Source organism: Molothrus aeneus, chromosome 5, assembly GCF_037042795.1.
Source record: "Molothrus aeneus isolate 106 chromosome 5, BPBGC_Maene_1.0, whole genome shotgun sequence".
In the NCBI taxonomy this organism is placed as follows: Eukaryota; Metazoa; Chordata; class Aves; order Passeriformes; family Icteridae; genus Molothrus; species Molothrus aeneus.
Window position 1 is genome coordinate 27,919,571 of NC_089650.1, and position 17,866 is coordinate 27,937,436.

A 17,866-nucleotide genomic window follows, 5' to 3' on the forward strand; every position below is an offset into this window, starting at 1 on the left:
GAAGGAAGTAAGGAAAAGGATGGGTGGAAGGTGTCTAACAGCCTTTCCGTTCTCAAGGTTTCTGTCTAGACAGAGCAGGATTCCTAGGCTCAAAGTCCAAGCATAGTTTTGGTTACATAGCAGCAGGTGAAGCAGGTTCTGCTGCAATTCCAGACATTGTGCCAGGCAGAAGTGAATTATAGAACTTGCAAGGAAAAGCCTAGCCATGTACACTCACCTAAATGAGGACCCTTCTTGGAGCTTTTGTACAATGCAAAGCTTGCAAGAGACTGGGATGGGCTGAAAACTTCCCTGTATTGTTTTGATCTTCATTGAGTCTTTCCATAAGAAACTTCAGGAAGGCACAGATACCTGCATTCTCAGCACAAAGGTCCACACCCTTGAGAAAGGCATGTGAGCTACAAGGCTGTCATAGTTTGATATGGGAGGAATGCAGGGAAGTGAATGAATAAGCTTAACTAAAGTACTTTTTTGTTGCCCCTCTGCAACTGCACAACCTCTAGGTATCCGAGTGTCCCAACTATATGCATGCATATCCAATTAATCCATATGCTTACAAGTCTATCTATGCATATACTCACCTGCAAAAGATCCAAAAAATAATCTGACAAATGCACACATCTGTACTCAAATCACATGCACAAATATGTATAATACTAAAAATGCATACTCTGCAGCTGTATGTGTAAGTGGGAAAAATTTTGCATATGGATGCCAAGATGATATAAGACATCCATTCCATTTTTTCAGCAACCACAGTAATTGCACTGTATGAATAGAGAGCTACAAATTATTTTAGTATGCCTGTCCCACTCTTAGAAATTCCTCATTGCACGTCTAGTGAAATTGGGGAATTTTGAAAAGGGATATTTATGGCATCTTGCACATGATGATGGCGGGAAGAGAAAAGACAGGTTGAACTAGAAGGGGTAAAAATACCTGTTGATTATTCTGTTCTACCTGCAAGCAAAAAAAGCCAAAATTACTCTTTTTGATGGTTTTCCTATGTGCAAATGCTATTTTGATAGTTTTTCACAAGCTATGTCACTTCAATTTAACGAACCCTTTTTTTTTGTGAAAGCCTAATTTTAAAATGGCTGACCCATCCTAACAGGATAAATACAACTTGTTAGTCAAAGTACTTGTTTTTACTAACATTTCTTTGAGAGAGACAAAGGGGGAATAGCACTTGAGAACAGACTTGAAAGACATTTCATCCAGCAACATTCAGTTTCTATCCATCTGATGATTTTAGTTAAAAGTGATGGCACTTCTTAGCACCAATAAATCTAACAGTTTTTGGTAGTACCAAAAGAGCTACTCGGATGGTCAAGATGAGACATGACAGAGACTCAGATGCAGAGACTGAGACCGTGTCTTTACTCCCTTCTTCAATTGATACACCAAATAAAAATGGTGGGGCAATGGCAATAAGAGGAGCTCTTCATATGGAAGAGAGGAGAATCCTGAAATTCTCTATCAGAATACCTTTTCATACTATGTAGTTCCTGCCATTTTCACATGAAGATTCCTTCATCTTGCCCAGAACAATGGCTAATCCTTTTCTAAAACAAAGATTTGGAGGAAGACTTAATATGCAAGTTAATGTTTCTATAAAAGTCAACATACTCGATACTCGCTATTTTAGGTGCAAGTATCTGAGTTATTCACAGACAAGTGATTTTCAAGGTGTGGTCAACAGATTCCTGTGAGCACTTCTTTAAAAGCAGCACTTAAATATTCTTTTGTATGATGAACAGCTGCACACCATATATTTGTTCCTGTCAGCTGCTTGTAAATAACATTTTTCAAAACACATTCCCCTGCCCCCCCGCCGTTATTACCATGCAAGCAATTGTTGTGCTAACATTAAGAATGATAAGCAGTGAATAAAAGGTCTGTGCAAGGAAGCCCTTTACCCATTTAAGATCTCTCCCACAGAGATTATTATTACATCTTACAGCTGGATTACTGCCTGAGGCAGAAAGTTGAGCACGTACAGAAAGGATTAAGTTTAAATGGTAGAATTGTTAAGGAATAATTCCACATCATGAAATAAGACAAAACATGAAGAGTAAGAGTTAGATTTAATGATCAGTGAAAATTATGAGTGAACTCATCTCTTACACTTCTTTTCTTTCTGAGAATTAAGGAAAACATCAGGTTTAGGTAATTGGTAGCATATTTGAACAAAAATATATGCATTGCATAAGGATAAAAGCAATACTGAAATTGGAAAGATTTTTGTTTCGTGTAAGAAATTAAAATGATGCACTAGTGAAAAAGTGTAAATGGGAATATTTTAGTAGTCAAAATAAATATTTAATAAAAACCACACACCCAAGACAAAGTATCAAAACAATAGAACTTAGAATTTGAAAGGACACTACCTACATTGTCTTGTGTTAAACATGACTAAATTCAGTGGTTTAATTATCGCACTGCATTGAGCAAACATTGCTTATATTAGTGTCATAAAAAGTCATGAGAATAGAAATACTGTTGCAATGACAGAAATAGTAAAACCAGATTACTATACAAAGAAGAATTTACTACACCAAGGTGTCAATCCACAGCCATTGATACAAAGTCAACAAAATGGACTACTGCATAGCATACTGGTTACTGTACCAAAGTGCATTTATCAGCATTCAATGAACTGGGGAAGAAACCACCCTTCATAATATAGTTTTTAAAAACAATCAGATGATTGACAGTTGAAGAAACCCCACACATTTCCTTTAAAATAAAAAAGCAGAGTCTAAAGATCTTAAGAGCACTGTAAGACTTCTTACCAGGCAAAAGAGTACAAACCATTAGCATCGTAAATAAAGAACATCTAAAAGTTAATAATATCATTCCATATTTAGAATGCAACTGAAAATTTTAGTGTGTTGTTGCATCCTCCTGTACTACATCCAGTGGCATTTTGATGAATTTGTTAAGTTCTGGAAACAAATAATGCAAAGAAAAACTGTTTTTCTTGTACAGCACAGGTCTAGAAAAATTTCAGCTGATGTTTAAACTGAAATGTAGATAATGAGAATACAAACAGATTTGTTGGGGGAAAGGAGGAGTGTCTGGCTTATCCCAATAATTCACCATTCAATTCTTCCACTGAATCACTGAAAGTAGCATTACTTAATATCCTTGACTACCAACGGCTTTTATGAGTGCTATTTTCTCATTATTAAGGATTCTGCACGAAGATTTTTCTCAACCCTTTATCCTTTAATTCCCACCCATGCCTCCATCATATTTAAAAGTTGTGGTTTTCTCACATAGAGCATTGTAATGCCTTTTGCTGCTTGATAAGTGATATGCAGTCAACATTATTTCTATTTTCAAAGCACTGAGAACACTTTCCAGTTGGCTCACAAATTAATAATTAAAAATAGTATTCTCCCCTTATTCTTTTGTGACATGGTAAAGACTATTCACCATTTAATATACGCTCAATTTCTTCTAGTCTTTTCAATGCAGCAACTCTCTTTTTCTCAATGTCTTTGATTTCTTTTGTAGATTTTTTGGGAGTCTCTTTGTCCACACTGCTTTTCTCTGTTGGTTTCTTGTTTTTTGAGTGCTCTTTATTATCAACTGTTGATTGGGTGGTTGTCTTCTCACTTTTTGCTTCTTTCAAATTCTGAAATGAGTTTTTTTTTGCTTCTGTAGCTGCAGTCCCATCTGATGGAAGTGATGACTGTTCCATAGCACCAAGTGATGCAATTTTACTTCTAACTATGTTTAGATGACGCTGAATATACTCTTCATGAGGTGCCAGTGATAGTGTTTCAACCAGACATTTTTCTGCCTTTATTAAATCCTTTTCCTCAAAATAAACCACACAAAGATTATGTTTTCCTTGTACATTTTTGGGATCCAATTCCAAAATTTTTTCAAAACACATTTTTGCTCCAACAATATCCTTCTTTTGGTTCATAAGGATATCACCTTTCAAAATCAGACCTTTGGTATGATCAGGGTAGTATCTCAGTAGGTCTTCCAAGACAGGCAAAGCCATCAATTCTTTTCCTGTCTGAGAATAAAGCAGGGCCAAATTGAACAAAGCACTTCGGAAGTTGGGTTGTAACCTTATAGCTTTCTTCATCCACGCCTCTGCTTCCATGTCTTTTTTATCATCCATTGCCAGCATACCCAAATTGAAGTATCCATTTGAATCCTGCGGTTCTTCTTTCACATAATGTAGCAGTCTTTGCTTAGCTTCAGGTCTAAGTCGAGCATCACCTAAGTGACAGAAAATGCATTTAATTCTCAAGATATTTCCTGAAACATTTATTCTGAAGGATTTTTAGACTGTAAAATGCAGTCCTTATACAAATTAAAATGCAACTGTAGAAGTGAAAGGGTTTAAAAGCTATTTTTCATCATAGCTGTGTAACAGCAAAAACAAATGTTATCTACCTTCTTTATAGAATGAAACTATATACAGTTGACTTCTAGCCAAATTCAGCATCATTACTCTATTAGCTGTTGACTGATATTTATGTTTGGCATAACAGATACAAAAGGTGTCTCTACAAGCTTAAGAGAAATTATTTTCATGCACAGTTGAGCAAATGGAATGCAGAACAGACATCAGTTCTGACAAACCAGCTCTTACAGAGGCAAACTTTGAGTGGAAGATCTCATTTTATTAAAGATAGATTGAAAGAGTTTAGAGAGCACATAGAGGGACTTCTAATGTAGCCAGGCTAAGATATCTTCTAACACCAAAACAATAAAATCTGTAACCCCTATACTTTAATTTGCATCAAAATTTAAGGAAGATCTACTAAAACAATTTTATCTGACAATACCAGGATTAGCTAGACATGCTTGTGGTCTGTGCTATTTTACTGAATAGTACAGTGAATGTATTTTAGTAACAAATTGCAGACAAAGACTTACTGAAGGATAGGGGAGCTGTTTTAATCTGCCCTCTTTCACCTCCTGAAACAATATTGCACCTTCTAGTATGAAAAAGTGAATGCTAAATAGTTAATACTTCTGCTTGTTTGAAGCTGCTTGTACTTCTACAGAAAAGGAACAAGGCATGTCTTGAACTACCTAATTTACAATGTGATAAGGGATGGAAAATTATTAAGTGTCTTCAGCTTCAATCAACTCTGTTTTATCTTTCTTAGGGGCAGTTTACCATTTTAACAAAAGGGAAAGCAGCTCACCTGCCAAATACTCTCTGCAACAGCCTTAATTCACTAAGGACTCACCCTTATCCACAGAGCTATACAGATGAAAAAACAAACTCATGAAAATCCAACTGAATTCATCCTAATTAGCAGTATTACAGAGAAACCTATGAAAACATTCCTATTTGTAGAGCAGGATTTAAGCCCAGAGATGTAAGCTAGATTTTTGAGTCAATAATTAAATCAATCACTATAAATGCAAACCAGGTATTAAATGTACTTTACTAACTACTATCTTTAAAGTTCATATAGGTATTCTTTTGAAGATGTTTGAGTAACACTATTCTTTATATGTGTAAGATATATTGTAAAATATATTGCTTGTATTAAAGATGCTGATCAGCTAAGGTGTATGTACACTTTGCACAAATCCCATACACTAAAAAATAACAAAGCTATAATAAATAGCTTCTTTTTTGATGATGCTATGTACTTCTCCTTTCCAAAACTGAAAGAGTTAATAAAAAATTAAACAGTGTGGTTCCTATAAATGCAAACATGCAATAAGCACAGAAGGGACAATTAACATACCAGATTCCTGCATTAGCAGCGCTGAGTTGAATAACGCCAGTTTATGTGTTGGGTTGAGTTCTAGAGCTCGGTTGAAATTCTTCAGGGCTTCTGTTGGATCTTTCAGTTCAATGTAAACAATTGCCAAGTTGTACCACAGGTCTGCATTGGTTCTGTCTAGTTCTAGAGCTCTAAGGTAAGCTTCCTTAGCCTTCAGAGGTTTGTTCATTTTTAGAAGTAATTCTCCCCTGTTGAAGAACCATACTTTTCTTGTTACCCGTATAAGAATTGACAGGTTTTTTTTTTAAAGTTTGTCTTCCTACAGACAGTAGGCATCAGATAACAGTGTTTTTTTATTTAGTTTTAAGCACAAAACAATACAAGACCTTATTTTACATTCTATTCCTAAAGCTTTCAGTTCTCAAAAACCTGTATACAACAAATGCATAAGCAGGACAAGAACAAAAAGGGTGATCAAAAAGGAACTGATCAAGGGTGCCTGATTTGGCTCTGTAATTACACTGCAAAGCTATAGTTCAGGCATCCTTCAACATCCCAGTGGGAATCACAACGAACAAAACAGTGGACAGAAGCCTCAATACCCACATCCACATTACTATTAACTAAAATGCAATAATGTCAACTAAATAGTTACGACTTGCATTTTCTGGACCATCTTTAACAAGAAAGTATAAAGAAAGCTCCATGATTCACACTAACCAAAAGCTTTTTAGTTCAAAACTAAACTATGAGGTTAGAAACTAGAGTTAGAGATTCATAAAGAAATCTAATGGAAGTGTCTTTCTATACAATGTTTGACTACAGAATCTACATGGAAATATGCCATTTGAAGGAGGAATTTAAAAGAACAGACTTTTAATGAATAATTGATTATCATCCCAAATCTTCATCTTCTCACTTGGAAACGAAACAATTTCAGAAGCTAATTGAACTGTACAAACTGAATAGTGTTCATAGTACTACAAATACAAACAAGTTTACTCAAGAATATGTATCTCTAAAATTAGAAAATATACCTGCTGATGTAAGCCTGCTTGAAATCCGGCCTCATACTAATTGCTTGTCGATACAACTGATCCGCTTCTTCGAGGCGAGATTCGTTTGCTCGAATTAAGTTTGCAAGATTGATATAAACATTTAAATGGTTAGGAGCTACTCTTGCTGCATACTTTTTCCCTGGAATAATCTGTCAAAGACAATATATTACCAAACACAGATGAGGAGAAATATGAAAGATGATCAGTATAGAACTCCTTTTCACTCTGCCACATTTGTTTTAGGGTACTACTGGACAGTATTGTGTAGGCTCTTGATAATGACAAAGAACAGTAATTCTTTCCCAGAAAAATCACATCAAAAATAAATAGAATATTATCTATGTTTTCATCGAAATAAAGAATAAAAAACTTGTACAATATTTAAGTTCTGCTGCTACTTAATTTGGTTCATGAAGAAAGCCATTTGAAACCAAACAGACCTTGAAAAACTTTGCCTAAAGCATAAACTGAGATTCTGTCAGACATTTTAATTCCTTTTTATGACCCTTCAGCCTAAGAAAAGTGTAAGTAAGATTTTACAGCCAATGATTTGCCACCTGATAGAGAAAATGAAAAGTAGTGAGGAGAGATGAAAATCCTATGACATTGCAACTGCTGTACTGTTTATACGTTATCCATTTAGAATCTTCCCACTGTTTCACAGAAACAGTATTTCACAGACTTCTAAATGCCATGCTTCTATTCAACGGGCTGCTCATTTCTGTTACCAGTTTCATTTTCACCACAGCCTTTATTACCTTCACACATTCTTCAAAATACTATTATCTTTTACTCTAAACAGCCTGAACAAGTAAAATTTCCTAAGTATAAATATAATTTAACAAATAGAAAAGGTAACAAAACACATGTTTATAAAAGCATATTCAGGCCAAATTTTTTTGTTGCTGCTGTGGCTACCTTCTCCAACCTTCAATGCTGTATTTAAGCCTTATCTGAAGGGCTCAAAAACTCAGTCATCATCATTGTATTAGCTGTGAGTGAAAATAAACCAATTGTTACTAGAAACTGTAGGTTTTGGCTGCTGCTTTCTTTTACAACCACAATTTCAGAAAAAAACCCCAGACTCCAAAACACAACACAGTATTATATAAAGTAAATTAAAACATTTATAGCAGAGTTCCAAGTTAGCATTTTTTAACAGCCATGAGTATACAGCCTATTTTTTCATAGATAGCTTTTAAAAGAACACTGATAAACTTTAAAGTAGACAGCCACACAAAGCAAGAGGAAAAAACCCAAAAATTGTATCAGAAATAGAGGTACTGTGCTGCAGAGGTAGATGAAGTCCCTAATTACCTGTGGCATCAATGATTTTGCAATCATATATGATTCTTCAGCTTCTTTTGTTTTGTTTAGGTTCTTGTAAGTTCTTCCTACATTCATGTGGGCACCAATATCATCTTAATAAAGAAAAGAATGAAATTTAAAATATTTCCATGCACTTAGTATCATGAAATTAAACACTTCTTGTACAGAGTAGTGTGAAATACAGATGTTTCTGATGAAACATCTCCATCACTAAAAGAAGAAAGCAATTCTATCAGTTTTCATCTTAATTATGAAGCTACTAATTTAACCAGGAACTGGTTAATGAAGGATTGTAAAATTAAAACTGTAAAAAGTTTAAGGTCCTATCATACTTCCCTGTATCTAATTTCTTGCTATAATAGAGGCATATAAATTGAAGGTTATTTATTAATCTTCTAAAAGGAAAGATTGTCCAGTAATACCTGGAACTTTTGTAACAATATGTAAAATGGATCAAATGTGCATTTTATTATTATCTAGATTTTTCATTTTCTTACACACTTCCTTAGTTTTGAGTAAAAAAAATAAAGCCATATTTATACTCCATTAGGAAATCACAGTTCAAGTTAATTCATAAAGAATGTCATACAAGAAATAGTTTTGAAAGTATTTGCAGCTTTTTATAGACAGAAATCTCTTCTGGAGGACTTTTTTAGTTTATTTTCAAAACCCCTGGATCAATTAACTTATTACATGACTTTGTTTGATTTTGAAGTTCAGTTGAAGCACGACAGTCCATTGAGAAGCTGTTAGTGTAAGCTAAAGTATACTGAAATACCAGGAGTGAAGAGATGGCAATTAGTTAAAGCTTTACCTGGTTGCACTTGTGTGGCCTGTATGAAAAACTGCAGAGCTCTTTCAAAATTTTTTTCGTTTTCTAATGCATGCCCCACATTGTTCCATAGTTTTGCATTGTTCTTATTCACCTAAACCCAGAAAAAGATACCAAAGCATAAGGTATTAAGTTGAAATTACTTAACAATTGAGTTTCTCTTAACAATATCTTAAGACATAAAAATGTATTGCAAATGACAGATTTCATCAAACCTCTATATGCAAAGAATAACAGAACACTACATACAGAATGATTACATTGATATCTTGTTGTGCAACAACAATTTGTTTTAGTTATTTGCTCTTAGAAATACCAATCATCTTAAAATTCATTTTAACTGTTATGGGATATTTTGCAAATTGCCTTATCGTGCCGTATGAACTTAGAAGAAATAATTCTATGCCTCAAACTTTTTGAACTGAAACATAATCCGGCTAATAATTCTATGCCTCAAACTTTTTGAACTGAAACATAATCCGGCTAATAATTCTATGCCTCAAACTTTTTGAACTGAAACATAATCCGGCTTTCATCCAGACAAGAGAATGAATTCAACTGCTTTGACAGAAGAAAAATTATCATCTATTTTCTGCATATGAAATTCTATGTGTGCATCACACTTCCTTTAAAGCATTCCCAAAAGCAACTAATTAGATGTCAATACTCTCAATATAGAAATTAATGTGCTGAAACAGGCATAATTTTTGTCAATTTTTATCATGTTCCACTGCAGTTTCTTAAGAACAGCAACAAGAACTTCCCATTAGCCTTTCCAAACAGAATACAGTACCTTTAAAGCAGACATAAACAAAGTGTACTCCGACTCCCAATCCCAGTTTCTATGCAGTGTTTTTAAGGCATGAGTGAACAGTACCGCAGCCAAACAAACCCAAGAAATTTTTCTTAGTACACTATTAAATAAAACAAACAAAGACTTGTTGTAAGCACATCAGCAATTCTAATTTTTATTAGAATAAGTATATCATATGCTAAAAGGCAAACAAAGGACCACATTTGTGATCAGCACACTCCAGAGTTTGAAAGGAAATATGTTCAATCTATAATTAATTTTGTTTACCTGCTTTTGTTGTTATGCTCATGCAAGTCCCTTAATAAGAACAAGTCCAATTTACACAACACAATAGAATTTTTATAGAATGTTCACAAAAATTTTACTTCTCTTAAAACTTATCTGTAATTTAGGACAATACATATGATGCCAAAAAGTGAGGTTCTCCAAAACACTATTTTTAACAAAATGTTAAAAAATGAAAAAAGCAACTAAAAAATCCTCTCATAGTTTTGTTTCACATCAGACAATTCCACACATATTCTTTACTTCACACATTGCAAATCTTTCCCACACTGCAGAACACACCTTAATGGAGAGGTCTGTGGAGACTACCCAGTCTTCCATAAGCAAATGTAATCCTAGTGCTACTGGAATATCTAAGTAGGAGAAAGGTTTAGTGTTTTTCTAGCAATTTTATTTATAAAGCTGCAAACTGGGGCAAAGGTCACGCTCTGTGACAAGCTTGTCAGGAATAACCTTCATTTTGTGCAGTTTATTTTTCTGGAGTTGAAATATGACAGATCTAAAACATACACATTAACATGTTGATCATTTTGTTTCTGGATTCTAATTCCTTCCCACAATTATGAATCCTATTTGTTTTTAAAAAAAATCTCATTCTGGAGTGGACATGCAGGTGTTCACCCTTAACCACTATTTCTCACATTTGACTTATGGAACAGTTGTTCACTCTGCTACCTATTTCACAAGAGTTTACTAAAAACTGCAAGTTTTTTTCCCCATCCACTTCTAAGATAAACAAAATGCATGTTTTGTCTACCATGTTTGGTTTTAAAAATACTAAAAAAGGGAAACTGTAAAATTAAGAGAGTAATTCTAAAATACTACCAAAGTGATCAATAAGAACTGTCATATACAGTAATCTGTAAACCCATCAGGCTTATAGGAATTCTTCTTTCCACATATTTCTAAAGCAAGGAACCTTTTCTTTCTCATTTTAGAGAACTGATTTCCAATATTTTTGTAGTAAATGACACTAGCTGCCTAATTTTTCTCCCCAGCCATTCTCTCCTGGTTCCTTTCTTTCTTTCACATCACTTCTATTTTTACTGCCTTGTAGTGGGATTTGTGAGAAATCCACACTCCCACAATATATCACTAATTTCTCATTATCCAGTGCTGTCAGCTTCAGCAGCACCAGTTAGTGTAAATTTTACTGCAAGGCCTCATCTCTAACAATAGCAGACAACATAGACTGCAAATTTCTGCCTTTCCATTTGTCTGAACTGGCATTAGGATACCACTGGGCAAAGGGTAAAGCATCAGTGGGAGGTATGTCCAAGTCAAGGCAAAAGATATCAGAAAACACAAAAGTGTGTACAAAACATGATTTTAGAGCACAATTTTTAAGGAGAAATTGTTAACCAAAGAATTGTTTTGTTTAAAAAGTACGGAATGGCTCTGATATCCATTCCTAGCATGACATTTCTGAAAATTTAATTTTTTACTGATTAAATTTTCAGCAACTTTAATTGGCTGACTCACATGCACTGTATAAACTTCACTCAGTAATCAACTTTGAATAAAGTTAAACCAGTTTTGATTTACACTCATCAATTATTTTCATAGAAGATAACCATATTTATGGCTATGCAAGCTTTCCCATTAGGGCTTTTATCAGTATGAATTTATTTACCTTTTATTTGATAATTTCTTCCATCCATGTGCTACTAAAATGCAGAATCCCATGCTAGGAACATATAACACTCGCTCTGCTACTACAAATCCAACAGGAAAAAACAGGTTTGACGCAGGAATGAATGGTAGCACTATTAAGCAGAGAGCCTAGAAAGGAAATACAAACAACATTAGTAATCAAGATATTGGCAGAGACAAGCTGTACCCAAGAAACAAGTTAAAAATTACAAAAATAATCCCATAAAACCAGACATAAATAGTAGATATTCGGTCTTTTTTTAATATTCAGATCTGTTTCACATTGAATATAGCAAGTAGGAACATGCAAATTATTCTATTCCTTACTTAAGGGCTTGGAAGTATATTTGCTTTACTATACTGCAAAAAGAGGACAAATAAACAGATTACTTAAATTCAAAACAATTTTAGTAAGAGTTCCAGATACAGAAACAAGACAGCATAAAAGCTTGGACATTATCTGACAATTAAAAATTTGTATCAGCTTATTTGAGGCATAAAGCAGCTATTTTTACAGTACAATAGAGTCTGTTGTGTGTTTCTGTAAGAAATGTGAATAACAAAACCAGAATCAGTCACTGAATAAGCAGCAGTTTTTGGACAGAGTGCTAAGAGTACCCCAATGTATCTGAAATTACAATGAATTTAAGAACTGCACAATTGTAGTTCTTAGGTTGGGGATTCACTTCTTATCAAAAATTGTGTTTATTAAGAGACAAAGAAATCCATCTGTTGCAAAGAAAGTGGACATGACCAGTTGCTTTAAGTCCTGAATGACTGTTAAGTAGCAGATTTCCAAACTCTGGTTCCAGAAAAGACATGAATAATGATTTCAAAATATCTTGCCTTCAAGTTACCAAAAAAAACCCCATAAAAACAAACCTACAGAAATGGAATTTTTCTTTGAAGAAAGAGGAATTTTCTAGAAACTTTCAGTACAACTGGCCACCTAGAGTTAAGCATGACATTAACTGCCTCTTCCATGCTAAAACAGTTAAATAATCCAGTTTGAAAATCAACCCAGGATTACATATATAAAAATGCAACACTGATTTAAAACTTTAAGATTTTATCTCGTATTTCAAGGATATTTCAAGAATATGCACGTGGATCATTAACACAGCCCAGCTGCTGATCCATAGCATTTCATTAAGCTCCATGAAAACAAAAACACAACAGAGCCTTGCAACATACAGAATGCATTGATTACTTGGGGGATATTAATGGCTTACTGAAAGGGAGTAATAGGCTTTGGCCTATCATATAGTTTCATTTTGTAGCACATAACCATTAATATTTAATATAAAATATTGCATTCCCATTTCCTATGAAATTTGCTCCCAGGCACTTCAATGCTGAAGAAAATCAGCATAATATTGAAATTTATATACACAGCATAGGTATAGATTAAAGGAAAACAACTTGCATTAAACCAGGACTATACTGTGTCAGGTGACATTGAGGCTTGCATGCCGGAGTGAATGACCTCAGAATATCCTTCCTATAAAACCCACTTGAAATAATAAAAACACATATAAAAATACCACCCTCAAACAAAACCTAGCTGACTTACACCAATGTATGCTAAAAAACCCATTAACCCTTTCCTCTTGTGAACTTCACCAGGTAGGGAATAAACAGATGCAGGGAAATAAACAGCCTTAATATTCAGGAGCTGTCCTATAAAAAAAGTGAACCACACCCGACACACATTTTTCCTGCCAACAGTGCAGTGGAGAAAAACTTATGCCTCAGCTTATATAAGGAGGAAAATGCAACTACTCTGCATATCTGAAGTGCTGGGCACTTATTTTCCAAGCATGTTACCTTGCACATTTACTATATAAATAATTTCTTCTCTTCATACACAGTTTCCAAATTCAAGACAAGAAATTTCATCAGCAATACTAGATACCATTTTCACTGGTCTTCTAGGGAAATATATTGCCTTGCTCCAGTGACAAGACAAGAAGAAAACATATGAGTCAGAACTATAATGCTAGGTCTTTTAGAAGTGCATCAAAATTTGCCAGCTGCTTAGCAAAGAACTACTTAAATCTTAGGTTATGCATAAATATTTCCACCCATCTGAAACTTTGTTTGCTGATTAACATACTAAAAAATGCATTATTTCTGAAGCAGACTAAGATAAATGCACGCAATTTATTTGTATGCATAACTTCATCACTGAACTAATAAAAAAGTATGGTATCAGGTTATCATTCACCTTGCAAAAATTTGCAATGGAATCAATAATTGATGACTGGTTTTTTTTTTTTTTCAAAAATACCAGCTCATTTGATCCTTCCCATTTCTTCCAAAATATTCTTTTCTGTTAATCCATCTCAGTTTTAAGATTATATATAATACTGAACAGACACAGGAACTGATCTTACAGCTTGACAAAATTAGTTTTTCATAATATGAAAACAACTTATAGAAGAAAAACAAAACAACAATAACAAAAGTGGAAACTTATTCCTAAATGCAAAAATATGTCCTTTCTTTTACACCTATGAGAAAGAAAATCAAATCTTTTGCTAAATACATATCATGACTACTGACATTTAAACAAAGTAGACAGCTTGCAGGATGAAAATGCATTCTGGTCCTTGAAACATTTAAATTCTATTGAAAGCCACCATGTGCCAGTTGAGCTCTGAATATCTGAGAAAGGCTGCAATACAGTTTACAAATACATAACAAGGGGCATATTTATTCTCATCTCTAACAGAATCACATACTTAACTGCAATTTAGCAGTTTTGTCACCAGACAATTTTCCTCTTATGTGTTCATTCTAGCCTAAAAGGCTAGATACACATAGTATCTCTGGGTCACAGCAGATTACACATTTGACGATACAACCTGAGCCACTTGCTCTTAACAAAAGGACAAAACCAGGGCATCATTCATACCATCAATACTGTCTTGGAGGAATCTCCGGGGTATCGGAGACTGAAGACCATTAAAGATCCCAGAAAGCAAAAGAAGGTAAGGGTGGCAATATTTCTAACATCTAACAAAGACTCCACAAGAGGAATAGTTCCCATTGTCCAGTCACAGCATAATTCTGAGGGATTGAGAAGAAGCCAAGCATTTACAGGGAGGAGGTAGTTGAAAGTCAGCTGTCTCGCTGGGGATGGACTAACAGCAGCTGGGTTATCAAACCTACAGCAAAAGAAAGGAGAAAAAGGAGCTTTTAATGAAGAAAGATATGATCTTGATTCACTTTGTGGCAAACTTTAGAGTCATAGCTAGAATTACTAATTACAGACATAAAATATCCTACTCTTCCTGCATTTGTCAGGTGTGAAACCATGCACAGTGATTCACTGAAGAGAGGGACAGAGCCTCCTCCATGTTTATGAAACTGTTTTGGGATATAATCAACATAAGTTTGAAGAAACAGAATGATTTACACCTCAAGTTGAGTTCAGTGGTCCTTGTTCATGTTTTTAATAGTTTGTCTCAATTTTTCAGGGACAGTTCTAGATTCTTGTGTTTCTACATTGCTCAAGCTTAAGAAAAATTAGTCTTTCAGTTCTAACGTCATTCATATACATCTTCAAGTAGTCTATCTGAAGACAACCATGGTTTCTGCATAGTACACACATAAAATGTAAAATATATTCTGTATGTAGAAGAGGAAAAATTTAAGAGGTTTGGAAAATTCAGACAAGGTTCAAATAAAGAGACAATAAAAATATTTAAGCAATAAGACATGTAATTTCTGAATTATTAAGATGAACTACCAACTGTAAACTTTTTTAAATGGCAAAATAATGCACAAAAAATGCAATATTGTACAGACACTGAATAATAATATTGAAACAGGTGAATAACACATAAGTTCATATATTTTTGGCCATTTCATTCTGACTTCATTAAGTCACATCTTATTTATAAACAACTGTAAATAAGAAGCACATTACTATTACCTTGTAAACACTGGAAGCTGAGACTGGATAACCTGGACTCTGACAACTACAAGCAGGAGTGTACTGAACATTAGGACTATGAGCTTCAACAGTGTTTGGAGCATAGAGAAAGGAATACTGCCCTTTCCTCGAAGAATCTGTACAGCTGTGTCCAATAATGCTGGCAAGGTGTACTGCAAATTAAAAAATGGTTTATAATCAGACATTAGTTCCTTAGATAAATATGAGCTACCTAATACTTTTTTCCTTGGTTTTCTGTAAACGTCTGCTCCCAATAGTTAATTAATTCAGCTTCTTAGTACCTTCATGACAAGTCCCCAAAATCAGGTCTCCATTCTAATAAACTAGTCAAGTATTCTTGCTAACGCTATCACAGCTGAACCTGTACACCTGTAGCTATTTTGTGCTGACAGATCAAAAAATTGTATCCTCTTCAGAGGCTTGAACAAATGAATCAAAACCACAAAAGGAACTCTCAAGAAGAAAAATCACTATTTTCAGAATTATCTGCCCCTCTGAAAACTTGCCCTATAAACAAAATTCCTTATGAATGACAGAAATACTACTTGCTTTCTGATTAGCCCTGGCTTTATATTTTATGCCACTACTGCAGTAAGTCATCCCTCCTTGCCTCATGAACATCATAACCTTGCACAGATTCCCATTATATAAGCTAATTTCTTCTCAGTGTACCTCTTTCCCTTTGTCTTCATGACTTCTGCTGGTGATGATTTATTGATTCACATATACCGGCTGGCTAAACTAGACAAACTGAAAAGTTTTTGAGGACAGGTAAAAATCTAAGTTCATGTGACACCTGTGCTTTAAGAAGAAGCCTCAGTTTGCATTTTATCTTTCCTACTCAACTGACTAACACAATCTTATTAAACTTCAGTGAAATTGAAGATCAGATCAAAAGTTACTAAAAGAAAGGAATAGTAGGTTGAAAACCAGTCACATACTGGTGATTTCCTTAAAAATCCAGCTAGAAAATTGTATTTTAATTCACTAGACCTGCAAAGGCAATAGTTACTAAGACATCAATGTGATTCTGGTATTTCAGCCTTGATTATGTGTCCCCAGGATTGACAATCTTTTGGCTTTTATTGGCGCATTTTTGGCAAAATTTTCCGGCAAGCAATTAAGAAATAACTATAAAATCTTCTTAAAATATGGAATGCTAAGCTTTATTTTTTAATTTATTTTGGTTATTGAAAAGTCTAGAATTATTTAATTGCAGGAGAATCTTGTTTCTTTAAGGAAAAGTCACTATTAATTTAAAGGCTTATCAATGCTTAAAATGAAATATATCAGATAACAGTATTCTTAGAACAACAAATTCCTTAAGAATGTTACTTATTCAAATAGAACTACTCTAAAGCATTTGGTTACTCAATAGAAAATGATGAAATGAATTTGTATATAATATGTTCTCTATTTTTACTACAGGATTTGCAAATCTCAGTCAGCTAAAACCAAAGGCTTCCATTAAGACCTGTCAAGTCTTTACTGAGTATATTTGCTAACATCTCCACATGGCACATAAAGGACAACTTGGAAATTATTTGATTCCCTCACTGTTAACTGTCAAAAATGAATTGACTCAAAAAAAATCTGAAAAATGTAACAGAACTATTGAGTTAACCTTAACTGAGAAAGATCAGTGCCAAATATGATGCTTCAAAATACTTAATGTCTCATAACAGAAATCCACTTTATTTTTCAACAGCTTACCCCTTGAGCAATAAAGACTTCATACACACAGCATATCCCCACCACTGTTATTCCTTGTTCTTTACACAGCGTTGCAACAGCTACTAGAAATACAGTCACTGCAATTGGTGTCCACACTGCAAATAAAGAAGATATTGAAAGTGTTCCATCTTACAAAAACCACATTTAATAAAGTAAATTACTTTAAAAAGTGAAGGCTTTGGCTCCTCACATCTGAATATGGTATGTTCTGTAAATATTTTTAGTATATGTAATGTCTTACGAAAGATGACCACTTTTACTCTACAGAAAATAATACATATGCACCAATATTAAAATTGCCTCCCTTAAAATGAATAAAATAAATTAAGGGTAAAAGACTAATTTATAATAAGTAAAACAAAATATCTCAGTACTTCCTAAATCACCAGAGCACTTTTTCAAATGGAATACTTTATATTTTACTCACTATGTCAATCTGACTCTGGCAAAGATGGAAGCCTCCTTTATCTGCACTGAAACTTT

At 34.1% G+C, this 17,866-nt stretch overlaps 1 protein-coding gene across 2 annotated transcripts in view; it reads right to left on the reverse strand.

Moving 5' to 3' along the window:
• Nucleotides 1-2,070: 2,070 nt before the first annotated feature.
• TMTC3 (transmembrane O-mannosyltransferase targeting cadherins 3) overlaps nucleotides 2,071-17,866 on the reverse strand; it is a 29,784-nt gene continuing 13,988 nt past the window's right edge. For both annotated transcript variants that reach the window (XM_066550111.1, XM_066550112.1), the window contains 10 exons: nucleotides 17,363-17,478; nucleotides 15,629-15,801; nucleotides 14,606-14,858; nucleotides 11,669-11,817; nucleotides 9,730-9,850; nucleotides 8,919-9,030; nucleotides 8,093-8,196; nucleotides 6,755-6,924; nucleotides 5,739-5,965; nucleotides 2,071-4,245 (listed from right to left, as the gene is read on the reverse strand). In XM_066550111.1, the coding sequence (XP_066406208.1) occupies nucleotides 3,434-4,245; nucleotides 5,739-5,965; nucleotides 6,755-6,924; nucleotides 8,093-8,196; nucleotides 8,919-9,030; nucleotides 9,730-9,850; nucleotides 11,669-11,817; nucleotides 14,606-14,858; nucleotides 15,629-15,801; nucleotides 17,363-17,478 (2,237 nt within the window). In that variant the 3' untranslated portion in view covers nucleotides 2,071-3,433. The remainder of the gene's footprint in view (nucleotides 4,246-5,738; nucleotides 5,966-6,754; nucleotides 6,925-8,092; nucleotides 8,197-8,918; nucleotides 9,031-9,729; nucleotides 9,851-11,668; nucleotides 11,818-14,605; nucleotides 14,859-15,628; nucleotides 15,802-17,362; nucleotides 17,479-17,866) is intronic.